Source organism: Ochotona princeps, chromosome 2, assembly GCF_030435755.1.
Source record: "Ochotona princeps isolate mOchPri1 chromosome 2, mOchPri1.hap1, whole genome shotgun sequence".
Classification (NCBI taxonomy): Eukaryota; Metazoa; Chordata; class Mammalia; order Lagomorpha; family Ochotonidae; genus Ochotona; species Ochotona princeps.
In genome coordinates this window covers 7,922,175-7,935,356 of record NC_080833.1, presented here as the reverse complement: position 1 = coordinate 7,935,356, position 13,182 = coordinate 7,922,175, and the positions used below count along the sequence as shown (strand labels likewise).

The 13,182-nt window shown below is 49.3% G+C and overlaps 1 protein-coding gene across 1 annotated transcript; it reads left to right on the top strand.

Moving 5' to 3' along the window:
* Positions 1-3,422: 3,422 nt before the first annotated feature.
* LOC101534155 (PRAME family member 8-like) lies at positions 3,423-12,261 on the top strand. Its single transcript, XM_058661015.1, has 4 exons — positions 3,423-3,587; positions 9,497-9,741; positions 10,279-10,851; positions 11,604-12,261. Exons 1-4 carry the CDS (start codon positions 3,423-3,425, stop codon positions 12,259-12,261), a joined length of 1,641 nt encoding a protein of 546 aa, XP_058516998.1.
* Positions 12,262-13,182: the final 921 nt, after the last annotated feature.

Below are 13,182 nucleotides of genomic sequence, written 5' to 3'. Positions count from 1 at the left end.
ACCTGCTGTGTTTAAAAGCCTAAGACATATATGTCTTTTTCATAAATATACATGTATACACATAATGGTATTTAACTGAATTATATATGCCTATGAATATACATACTTATAAATATATGTATATATATGATTATATACATATGTCTATGTATTGATACAGATATATATGTAAAACTTGTAACCAAAAGCAGATTTGCAGAGCAAAGAGCTCAGGCAATGGATTGCTTGTTTCTAGGTGCAAATCTTCAGTTTGATGGCTGAGAAAATTCTGATTTTTCAGGTGGAAGTGGGGTGAGGTGTGATGTGGTAGGTAGCTCTAAAGGCTAATTGCCCTTGTGGCGCCAGCATCTGTATGGGCACTGGTTTCAGTGCCAGTTGCTGCACTCTGATCCAGCTCCCTGCTAATGGCCTGGGGAAGGAGCAGTTGAGGATGGCTCCAATCCTTGAGACTCTGCACCCATAGGGAGACCTGGAAGAAGCTCCTGGCTCCTGGCTTCAGATTGGCTCAGCTCAGCACCTGCCCATATGGCCATCTGGGGAGTGAACCAGTGGATTGAAGATCTCTTGGTCTTTGCTTCTCTACCTTGTGCCTTTCAAATAAAAATAAGTAAATCTTTAATTTTTAAATTTATTTTAATTGCAAAGTAAGATACATATAGAGAGAAGAGACAGAGAGGAAGATCTTTCATCCATGATACACACCCCATGTGGTCGCAACTGTCGGAGCTGAGCGTATCTGAAGCCAGGAGCCAGGAGCCTCCTCAGAGTCTTCCACACAGGTGCAGGATCTCAAGGCTTTGAGCCATCCTCGACTGATTTTCCCAGGCCACAAGCAGGGAGCTGGACAGGAAGCAGGGCTGTCGGGATTAGGATCAGTACCAATAGGGCATCATGGCACATGCTAGGCAAGGATTTTAGCTGCTAGGGTATCACGCTGGATCAAATCTTTAATTAAAATAATTTTTTTGGCAGACTTAGATCTTTTCAGTTAACTAAAATGAAGTTACAATAGATTTGATTTACTAGCTATAAAAAATGACTAAACATACCAAACCACTGAAACTGAAAATATGAGGGGACTTCAAAAACTCCTCTTCTTTACAAGGAGACTTTTCAATCATAAAAAAAACCCATGCATAATTATGCACTAAAGAACTTTCCAGCAAGTAACCAAAACATGTCATTTTATCACAACAACTCAAATAACTTGTTTCAATTCCTCTGAAGTTTTATCATTCATGGGGCCGGCATAGCAGGTTGGGACTGTGTCTGAAGTGAACACATCTCATGCATGCTCTAGTTTGAGTCTCAGGTGTTCCACTTCTGAGCTGTCTCCCGGCTAACGCACCTGGGAAAACAACAAAAGATGGCCCGAGTGCTTGGGCTCCTGAACCCACATGGGAGACCTGGAGGAATGGCTCAGCGTGGCCAGTGGAGCTACTCGGGGAATGAACCCATGGTTGGAAGATGAATCTCCCTGTACTTTGTCTTTCAAATACATTAATTAATAATCCTTTTGTAAAAAGCCTTTCAAAATAAAGTAATCTTTAAACACACATTTGTCGGGACCGGTGGCGTGGCCTAGCAGCTAAAGTCCTCGCCTTGAAAACCCCGGGATCCCATATGGGCGCCGGTTCTAATCCAGGCAGCTCCACTTCCCATCCAGCTCCCTGCTTGTGGCCTGGGAAAGCGGTCGAGGACGGCCCAATGCATTGGGACCCTGCACCCGCGTGGGAAGAGGTTCCTGGTTCCTGGCATCGGATTGGCGCGCATTGGCCCGTTGCAGCTCACTTGGGGAGTGAATCATCGGACGGAAGATCTTCCTCTCTGTCTCTCCTCCTCTGTGTATATCTGGCTGTAATAAAATGAATAAATCTTTTTAAAAAAAAAAAAAACATTTGTCATCAAAACACTAACGCTTCCAGTCTGATTGTGCAAATCATTGATTGTTGGTGTACAGACTCTAGATTTCTTCTTCTTTTCTTTAAATTAGTTTATTCATTAATTACATTGTATTACGTGACACAGTTTCATAGGTACTGGGATTCTCCCCACTTCTCCCCAAAACCCTCCCCCAATGGTAGATTCCTCTACCTTGTTGCATAACCACAGCTCAAGTTCATTTGGGTTCCCTCATGCGAGCATATACTAGACAGAGTCCAGCATCTTATTGTCCAGTCAAGTTCAACCGCTTCTTAGGGAGACCCCCTCTGGTCTGAAGGCAGAGCCAGCCGAGTATCATCCCGATCAATTAAAAGCTCCAACATACCATCAGCAACAATACAGGTACAATGAGGCTGGTGCAGAGTCCACTGATTGACATAGTCCATCATAGAGTCTCCCCTTGTCCAGTATTTTGCTGTCAACATATAGTTGAGGTGGTTAGTTGATCTACTCCTTCTTCTATCTTTTCTTGGTTAATGTTCTGTATTTCCATTTTGTCTTGCAAGTTGAAGAGTCCTAAAAACAGTTGGGCTAATGGGACTCCGGGCAATGAAGCATTTTGGCAAGAGCCTTTACTATTTTGTGTTTTTAAATTAATTTATTTATTTTAAAAGATTAATTTATTTTTATTGCAATGTCAGATACACAGAGAGGAGGAGAGACAGAGAGGAAGATCTTCCCTCCTATGCTTCACTTCCTTAGCAGCTGCGATGGCTAGAGCTGAGCAGATCAGAAGCCAAGAGCCTGGAGCTTCTTCCAGGTCTCCCATGTGGGTGCAGGGTCCCAAGGCTTTGAGCCATCCTCGACGATTGCTTTCCCAGGCCACAAGCAGGGAGCTGGATGGGAAGAGGGTCCAGTGACATTAGAACTGGTGCCCATATGGATTCCTGGTGCATTCAAGGCGAGAACTTTATCCACTATGATATGGCACCTGGTCAAGTACTATTACTCTTCAAGCTAAAGGTGCACAGGTGGCAGCTGCCTTGACACTGGGGATTTGAGCCCTCACCCAGGCTGGTGACTCTGTGTATCCTCAGGAGCCTGCACCTGCCAGTATCAGTGGCTTTCCGTCCAGACAAGGGCTGACACAGTGCTGCCTGTCCAGCTCCCAGCAGCCCAGCTCTCACTGCCTTGCCTCAGGGCCGCTGTGAGGTGAGGAGTCCCCATGGTCTCCTGTGGACCACTCCCCTCATATTCTCATTACTCCATGCAGCTAGAGCCTCCTGACACTCCACTCCTCACAACCACCACCCAGAAACCAAGTGCTTGGCACTTCCAAAGTGTTGCAGAAGAACCTGGCGCTGCAGTGTGACGTGTGGTCAAGAGGAGAATTGGGGTGACTAAGGAGTCCTGCACATCCGTGACAGCAGTCTGAGATAGGGTCCTTGACTGGGCGACTCAGGGTTTGCTTGGAGCTCTCCTGAAAGGTCTTGTCTCCCCGGATGTTTCCCCAGGGTTGTCACTGAGCACTCAGCAGAATGAGTGACATGTCCCCACCGAGACTCCTGCACTTGGCGCAGAAGAGCCTGCTGGGTCATGAGGCCTTGGCCATCCTTAGTCTGGACCAGCTTCCCAGAGAGATATTCCCTTCACTCTTTGTAGAGGCCTTCAACAGGAGGCTCCTGAGCATCCTGAAGGCGATGGTGAGGGTCTGGCCCTTTGACTTACTACCATTGGGTGCCCTCATGTAGAATCCTCAAGCAGACATCCTGAAAGCTGTGTTGGATGGGCTTGACATGTAATGCGCCCAGAAATCTCACTCCAGGTGACTCACACAGAGATCCAGGGAAGAGAATTGGGCTCAGGAAGGGTGGAGGGCTGGAGGATGTTCCAGAAGCTTCTTTGGATATCAAGGGAGGCAGCTGAGAGGTCAGGTCTCCTGAGTCCCTCTGGGGAAGGGCTTCCTGAGGTGACAGAGGGGACATGGACCTTAGTGTTCTCATGGGGTACTTGAAGGTGCTGGTTAGTGGGGACCAGTCAGGAGCTCTGTGCAAATGGGGATGAGAGAAAGATAGACACAGAGGAGAGGAGAGGGCCCCTTCCCTCCCTGCAGACTCAGGTCTCTCAGCCCACATCCCCTCCCTGAGCCTCTCCATTCTTACCACAAGGGTCTGCAGTCCCCATCCCCTCACCTCTGTAAGCATCAAGAAAAAGACTGAAGTGTGAATAAACACACTAACTAAATAACTAAATGAATAAATAAATAAAATTCTGTGTCATAGCAAATGAGTCTGTCCCTTTGCTGCCATCTTGCCTGTCCAGATGGAAATTCCTCCTGTCTCTCCTACATGCCTAACTATCCTTTCATTAACAAAACAAACAACCAAACAAAAAAAAAAAAATCCTATCAGCCGTGCCTCCCTCAGGCAGCATACTTGACATAATCATGCAGACAGAGTCAAGGTCCAATCAGGAGCAACTGGGTGGGTCAGGAGGCCCTAATGAGTCATCTAGTGACTGAAAGCAGCAATGGGTGTGGCGACAAGGAGGGGCCAGGAGGAGATTATCAGACCCAATGGAATCCACCACCTGGGGAAAGGTCCTACTCACAACCCAGTGTCCTAGAAACTAGGCCTTCTCCCTGCAGAGCTTCCCCCAGAGCCAGGAAGTAGCCGGCCTCCACGGGGCTCCCCAGCGGCCTAGGCTCCATCTCCAGGGAGGACACAGCACCAGAAGGTACCAGCCATTTCTCTCTTGGCTTCCATTGACCCCAATGCTACAGGTCTCTTTGAAACATTCTCCCAAGATTCTCCTGGATTTTAGCATGTGGTTCGGAGTGTGGGGGCTGGGAGGGCAATCTTAGTGCTGGACATCTTAGGCCTAATTACGATTCGTTGTCCGAGATAGGATGTGTTCTGGTTTTCAAATTCTTTAATAATTACTCATGCATGTGAAAGGCCGAGTGAGAGAGAGAGAGAGACAGAGAAATCTTTCCATGTGCTGGTTCACTCCCCACATGGCCCCAAGTGTGGCTGGGCCAGGCTGAAGCCTGCAGCCCAGAAATTGTGTCCCAGTCTTCTTTCCATGTGGGTACAGTGCACCTAAGCACTTGGGCCACGTTCCTCTGCTTTCCCAGGCACACTAGCAGGGAGCTTGCTGGCACGTGGAGCACCTGGGACCTGACAGCAGGTGGATCAGTTGGCTTGCTGGTGTTGCAGATGGCTGCCCATGCTGAGCTGGGCAACATTGGCCTGTATTTAAAAAAAAAAACAAACACATTTTTCTAACGTTTATTTTTTGTTGGAAAGTCACATACTGGCAGAATGAGATTTATTCCCCAAATGGTTGTAAAGGCTCAAGCTGTGCGCATATTAAGCCAGGAACCAGGAGCCTCTCTGGGTCTTCTGCATGGGTGTAGGGTCCCAAGGCTTCGGGTTCCCTGACTCGCCTCCAAGGCCGCAATTTGGTAGAGTAATTGAGAGTGGGCCTCTGAGATTAGAATGAATGTTTATATGGGATCCTGCTGTGCACAAGGTGAGCAATTTAGCCAACAAGCTACTGCGCTGAGTCTTGTAGTTTTAAACACTTTCAGAGAAACTTTTTTCTTTTTTTTTTTTTTTTTAAAGATTTATTCATTTTATTACAGCCAGATATACACAGAGGAGAGACAGAGAGGAAGATCTTCCGTCCGATGATTCACTCCCCAAGTGAGCCGCAACGGGCCGATGCGCGCCGATCCGAAGCCGGGAACCTGGAACCTCTTCCGGGTCTCCCACGCGGGTGCAGGGTCCCAATGCATTGGGCCGTCCTCCACTGCCTTCCCAGGCCACAAGCAGGGAGCTGGATGGGAAGTGGAGCTGCCTGGATTAGAACCGGCGCCCATATGGGATCCCGGGGCTTTCAAGGCGAGGACTTTAGCCGCTAGGCCACGCCGCCGGGCCCAGAGAAACTTTTTTTTTTTAAAGATTTATTGATTTTTTTATTACAGCCAGATGTACACAGAGGAGGAGAGACAGAGAGGAAGATCTTCCGTCTGATGATTCACTCCCCAAGTGAGCCACAATGGGCCGATGTGCGCCGATCCGAAGCAGGAAACCTGGAACCTCCTCTGTGTCTCCCACGCGGGTGCAGGGTCCCAATGCATTAGGCCGTCCTCGACTACTTTCCCAGGCCACAAGCAGGGAGCTGGATGGGAAGTGGAGCTGCCGGGATTAGAACCGCCACCCATATGGGATCCCGGGGATTTCAAGGCGAGGACTTTAGCCACTAAGCCATGCCGCCGGGCCCTTTCAGAGAAACTTTGATGAAGCCATAGCAAGTGGGCACATTTGAAGAGTTGCAGTGTGTAGTAACTGAGCACGTGTGTACAGGATGGCCTGGCCTGGTCAGGCAATGAGCATTTCTCTGTGTTTGGAGCCCTTGAACTCTTCTCTTGTGGGGCTTAAGTACAGAGTCCTTCACTCTGAACTTGAGGCTCCCATCATGCTGTGGGACATTGTGACTCCTTCCCTCCTCTCACTTTTAGCACTTGCTACCCAGCCTCCTCCCTCACCCCTACCAGCCTCTAATCATTGCTCTCCCACACCTGGACTCACCTCCCTGAATCACCACAGCTGATTTCTGGGTCTGGCTCATTTTACTTTTCAAGTCCATATCATAGTTGTCTCCATGGTGTTACAAATGACAAGATTTCATTCTTTATCACCAAATAGCACTCCCTAGAGATTTCCTCCTTCCATTTTCTTCCTTTTTCTTGAAAGATCCATTCATTTGGAAGCAGTTACAGGGAGGGGGAGAGAGGCTTGTGTCCTTGCTGGTTCACTCCCCCAATGAGATAAGGGTGTTGCAAGTGGATCTGTGTCCAGGTCATATATCATTTGGATGATTTGGTTGTAGTGTTGGGTCTCTCAGGGTTATGTAGTGGATAGTAACTCTTTGGTCTGCAAATGCTTTCTTCTTGTATGATCTTCACTGCATTTTCTCCACTACACAGTATTTTCCCAGTTTTCTCTAGTCCCATTGTCTACTTTTGCTTTTGTTGTCTGCCTTGTTTGATCTCATCCAGGAATCACTGCCTAATCCCACACCTTGATTGCTTCCCCAGGGTTTGACATTTCTGGTCTTACATGTAGGTCTTGGAGCATTAAATTATCTTCTTTTTTCCCATTTTTCCTAAATGCTTGTGTTTATTGGAAGGGCAGATATACAGAGAGAAGGAGACACAGAAAGAATCACCAGTTGGATCTGCATGTGACCACAATGGCCAGAGCTGAGCCGATCTGAGGCCAGGAACCAAGAGCTTCCTCTGGGTCTCTCACACAGAATCAGGGTCCCAAGGTCATGGGCTATTTTCTACTGCTTTCCCAGGCCACAGGGAAGGAGCTGGATGGGAAGGGGAGCAGCCTGGATACAGAGCAGAGCCCCTATGGGATCCTGGTGTTTGCAAGGCAAGGATATCGACAGAATGTTACTGTTGCTATTGTTATTATTAGTATTAACTGTTTCACTTGAAAGCCAGAGAAAACAGTCATATATTCAGTCCCTTAATCCCCACTATCCACCTGAACAGTTGGAATAGAGCTGAATTCAAACCTGGCCACATGAGTGGCCGGGACCCTGGTGGCTGGGCTATATTCTGCAATTTACAGAATTCAGTTACTGAATCACTTCTTTGGCTGGAGTCTTGAAATTACTTATGTAGCATTTTGTGTTTGTTTTATTCTTAAAGCACTATTAGGCTAATTTAAGGTCTTCCTATTTTTTAGACAGTATATATGTAAAGATTTATTTATTTCTATTAGAAAGTAAGATGTGCATGACCCAGCAAGCAGCCTAAAGGCTAAAGTCCTTGCTTTGCAGACACTGGGATCCCAAATGTTTAAAGGTTCTAATCCCAGTGGCCCCGCTTCCCAAAAGCTCCCTGCTTGTGGTCTGAGAAAGCAGTGGGGTCGGCCCAAAGCATTGGAGCTGTACCTACATGAGAGACCCAGAGGAGGATCCTGGCTTCTGACTTTGGATCAGCACAGCTCTGGCTGTGGCCGCTGTTTGGGGAATGAATCATTGTATGAAAGATCTTTCTCTCTATATCTCCTCCTGTCTGTATATACAACTTTCCAATATACAAATGAATCTTAAAAAAAAGAAAGTAATATATGCAAACAGGAGGAGAGAGAGGAAGAGCTTCTGCCAGCTGATTCACTCCCCACGTGGCATCAATGTCCAGAGTTGAACTGATCCAGAGCCAGGAGGCAGGGATTGCACAGGTGTGCCATGCAGATGCAGGGTCCCAAGGCTTTAGGCCATCCTCGACAGCTTTCCCAGGCCAAAAGCAGGGATCTGGATGGGAAGTGAGGCACCCATATGGGATTCAGCTGCGTGCAACGCAAGGACTTTCGCAATTAGGCTACGGCGCTGGGCTGTAGACACTTTTTCTTATTGACTTCCCGCCTAGTCTTCTATGGACGAGACCACGTGAGACACTGCCTGTGCTCTGATGGGGAGAAAAGATAGTCCTTGGCCTGTCAGGCCTTAACAATTAGTATTGGAGCCCAACATGGTAGCCCAGTGCTTGCCTTGCTGGCATCGGGATCCCATCCAGGTGATGGTTCTAATCCCTAGGGCCCACCTCCCATCCTGCTCCCTGCTTATGAGCTGGGAGAGCAGTGGAGGACAGCCAAAAGCCTTGGGACCCTACACCTGCCTGGAAGAGCAGGTGACTAAATAAGACTAAATAAAAATTATTAAAAAGGAAGATTGTTAATCAGTTTGACTTAGTCATATTTAACATGCATATTGTGGTTATTGTATCAGGTCATCCACACAACACGGTAATGAATCAAAAACTGTTTTTACCTACACCCCTTCTTAACTTCTTACCTTTTTTGTTTTTTATTTTTTCAGTTAAGTTTTAAGTATATTTTATTATTTGATTGTCAAGGTAACTGTTGTAACTTGTCTGCAAGTTAAGGCAGTGCTTGGGATGCCCACATGCCCTGAGTGCCTGCGGTGGAGTCCCACCTCTGCTTCCAGTTGAACTTCCTGCTGGGGCACCTGGGAAAGAGCAGCTTCAGGCCCCAGTGCTTGGAGCCCTAAGACCAGCTTGATGAAGACTGGGGTGGACCTGGCTCTCAGCAAATCTGTCTCTTCCTCCTCTCTGCCACTCTGCCTTGTCAAAAGTGTGTCTGAGTGGATTGGCAGTGTGGGCCACCTGGCATGACTGATTCTGTTGCTTTAGGGCCTTGAATGATGGTCAGAGTAGTTTCTTCCAGGGAGAGGGCATTTGCAGGATGGCTCACTGGTCCTCACCTTGGTGACATAGTACAGATGGACTCTGGACCCATTACAGCCACCTCAGGGCCTAAGGACTGTCGGAGTGTCAGGTGAGGCTGACGTGTGAAGTGTGGTCAAGAGGCTCAAAGGAGAATTGGGGTGACTCAGCAGTCCTGCACATCCGTGACGGCAGTCTGAGATGGGGTCCTACACTTGGCGACTCAGGGCTTGCTTGGAGCTCTCCTGAAAGGTCTTTTCTCCCCGGATGTTTCCCCAGGGTTGTCACTGAGCACTCAGCAGGATGAGTGACATGTCCCCACCGAGACTCCTGCACTTGGCGCAGAAGAGCCTGCTGGGTCATGAGGCCTTGGCCATCCTTAGTCTGGACCAGCTTCCCAGAGTGATGTTCCCTTCACTCTTTGTAGAGGCCTTCAACAGGAGGCTCCTGAGCATCCTGAAGGCGATGGTGAGGGTCTGGCCCTTTGACTTCCTCCCTCTGGGTGCCCTTATGTTGTGGCCGCAAGTGGACATCCTGAAAGCTGTGTTGGATGGTCTTGATATGAATTATACCCAGAAGTCTGACTGCAGGTAACTGACACGGAGATCCAGGGAGGAAAGATGGGCTCAGGAAGGGTGGAGGGCTTGAACGCTCCAGAAGCTTCTTTGGATAGCAAGGGAGGCAGCTGAGAGAGGTCAGGTCCCCTGAAACCCTTCGGTTAAAGGCTTCCTTGAGGTGCTAGAGCAGATACATACTTGCTTCTTTCCAAAGGTACTTCAAGGTTCTGGGTAGTGGGGTCCAAGCTGGAGTTGAACAGAAATGGGGATGAGTGAAAGACAGACATAGAGGAGAGGGGAGGGGAGGGCCTGTTCCCTCCCTGCAGACTCAGGGCTCTCAGCCCTCCTCCCCTCCCTGAGCCTTTCCATCCTTACCAGAGGCCCACAAGGGTCTGCAGTCACCATCTCCTCACCTCTGCAAGGATCAAGAAAAAGCATAGATGGCAAAATATATGATTAAGTATATAAATCAATCAAAGAAGAAAGCCAGTCGAACGGTGTGAGGTGTGGGCTCCCCAGCTCAGAAGTCCCCTCTACCTACTCTCTGAGTCTTCCCTGTTTTACCCCCAGGAGAGGGAAGCTGCATGTGCTGGATTTACGGGATGCTCCTCTGAATTTCTGGAACATGTGGGCTGAGAGCCTGGATGATGCCTGTTCTTCAGAGCCCAAGATGAGGGGACAGCCAGTGGAGCACAAGGGGCCCATGTCAGCCTTGAAGGTCATAGCCAATGTCTACCTCACCACAGCCACCCCCGATGAGTTCCTCACCCACCTGCTCCAGTGGGTGAAGGAGAGAGCCAGCCTGGTGCACCTGTGCTGTCACAAGCTGAAGATCTCGGAGAATCTCATCAGTAGCATGAGCAAAATCCTGGACAGTTTGGAGTTTGGCTGCATCCAGGAGGTGCAAGTGAACTCTGACTGGCAATTCTCCACCCTGGCCAAATTTGCTCCCTACCTGGGCCGGATGGGCAGCCTTCGCAAATTGAGTCTCTCCCACATATGGTTCCTGACCCCCATCACCCCAGAGGACAAGGTGCAGTTGAACTCAGATTTCTGCTCCAAGCTAGCCAATCTACCCCACCTTCGCAGCCTTCATATGAACTCTGTTGACTTCCTGAAGGACAACGTGGACCTGGTGCTCAGGTGAGAGACCAAGGCAAGTTGCTTTGCAAGGATAGAGCGGGCTTTGAGCATTGGTCAGCCAGCAGCTACAAGTCACTGTGCCACATTCAAGGCTTCCTACTTCATGCTGAGCCTGAGTACAGAAGAAGAGGGCTCCATGTGGGCATATGCCTTAGACAGGAAGCTAGCAGCCTGGTGGTGGGAGCAGGCTCTGATATAGGGGTGAGTTTGGTAATTCTTCAACAAGTGTGTCTGAAAACATAGGTCAGTGAATTAGGTATCTTAAAGTGTCAGCTGTCCACTCAGCACTTGTGTGGACAGGGTGAGCCTATGTCTGATGCCTAGAGTCCCAGGGAGGTGTGTGACCTGTGAGAAAGACATATGAAAGGTGACAGGTGGTTCTGGGTTCCAGAGCTATGAGTGAGACCTCGCAGGAGGGCACTCGCAGGGCTGATGCTGCACCTGTCCAGGGTCTGAGCTTTATCCGTGCCTCCCACTGGCCATGCTCAGCCCAGACAAGTGGCACTCTGCTGGACGGGTGAGGAAAAATAGCTTGAGAGGTTTTGTGAACTTGACCCAGTCACTCCAGTGACAGAGGGAGGCCTCAGCCTGAGAGTGGTTAACTTGAAGGACGGGTCTGCATTTGGACTGGAGCACACTGGGTGTTGGTGAGGGTGGGCGTGAATGGGGTCTGGGGCTTTAGGATTTTGGTCCAAATTGATGTCTCTCACCTTGGTGTCATACTGAAGGACTCATTCTTGGTGTCTCCCCAGGTACCTGAAGAAACCACTGGAGACTCTCTCTGTAGCAACTTGCCAGCTCTCCGAAGCTGATGTCCGCTATCTGTCCCAGTGTCCAAGCCTCAGAGAACTTAAACACCTGCACCTGAGGGGTGTCAAACTGACCCACATCAGTCCGGAGCCCCTCCAAGTTCTGCTGGAGAGAGTGGCAGCCAACCTCCTGACCCTGAACTTCATGGGCTGTGAGATCACTGACTCCCATCTCAATGCCATTCTGCCCGCCCTGAGCCAGTGCTACCAGCTCACCAAATTACATTTTTGGGGGAACAGAATCTCCATGGCCATGATGGAGAAGCTGATGGAGCACACAGGCAAGCTCAGTGCACTGAGAGTGGAGCTGTACCCAGCTCCCCTGGAGAGCTATGACACCGAGGGCGATGACCAGCAGGAGAGATTTTTCCATCTCTGTACACAGCTGCTGGACATGCTGAAGAGAACAAGGGAGCCCAAGAATGCTGTGTTTAGCACTAATCCCTGCAGGAAGTTTATATACCCATTGGTGTTTGGCCGAAGGCTCCATACTTGGTACGAGTGCCACCTGCTGGTCCACTCGGTAGACATGTCAACATCTTTTCAGATTTTTGCAACACAGATCTGCAATGAGTATGTTTCAGACTGGCTCAGACTCTAGCTGCAGCAAGAAGGAGCAGAGCAACCCCGGAAACGGGGCTGCCAGGCCCAGGGAGTTGGCCTGAGTGGGGAGGGTTGCAGCAAGTCAGAATGGGATGGTCTGGCCAGAACTCAGGTTCTTCTCGTGTTTTAATGTAAGTAGGGTATTTATTGCATTCCATGTTCTGATCTTAACATTGCATTGTCCTTGGTGCCAACCAATAAAGCATCATAATGCCAATCTCAAGTTGTGCATCTGGTCTATCTCCAGGATGCTCCCAGCTAGGAGTATTCAAATGGCACAACACCCCGGATATCCCTGCCTTCACTGCAGTACCAGTGCAGAGGGAGTGAGCCCAGGCCAGGAGACCCTGAGGTCCATGAACACAGCTGACGCCTCAGGGCTGGCCTCCCTATGACCAGATCAAACAAGGCAGGCCCCACTCAGCCTCAGACCCAGGCCACCTGGGTGCAGCTGCACTGCTCCAAAGGAAGCACTGGCCCCTGTGTGACAAAGGAGGGTCTGTGAGGGAGCAGAGACCCCACAGGTGCCCATCCTGCACTGTTCCTCCCTGCCTTGGGACTGCCAGCCATCAGTGCCCTGGGCAGCTCAGGAATGCAGCCAGCCCAGGCTGCCTGGCTCCTTGTTCCACAAGATACAAGAAAGAAGGCTTTTCCCTGCCAAGGTGGGAGGCTCACTAAGCTTTAGGCCAGCAGACCTGGTCTGGGTTCTATAGCAACTCCGCAGTTTTGGGGGTGTTTGAGAACATTAGCTCTCTGTAATATTGACAACATTTTGATGTGCCTATGTAACCAGCTGAGAATGGCCCAAGATGCAGGCAGAGTTCTGGGTATCAGGCTTCCCCTGGTCCATCCCTGGCTGTCTGGTCATTTGAAGAGTGAGGCAGCCCATGGAAGATCTCTCTTTCTGTCTTTCCCTTTG

What these genes read in the sequence shown, in the direction of transcription:
- LOC101534155 (XM_058661015.1), top strand. Translation starts at nt 3,423, where the DNA reads ATGAGTGACATGTCCCCACCGAGACTCCTGCACTTGGCGCAGAAGAGC. An exon ending in TGAGCATCCTGAAGGCGATG is followed by an intron (nt 3,588 to 9,496) that starts GTGAGGGTCTGG and finishes CACTTGGCGCAG; the next exon opens with AAGAGCCTGCTGGGTCATGA. An exon ending in ACCCAGAAGTCTGACTGCAG is followed by an intron (nt 9,742 to 10,278) that starts GTAACTGACACG and finishes TTTTACCCCCAG; the next exon opens with GAGAGGGAAGCTGCATGTGC.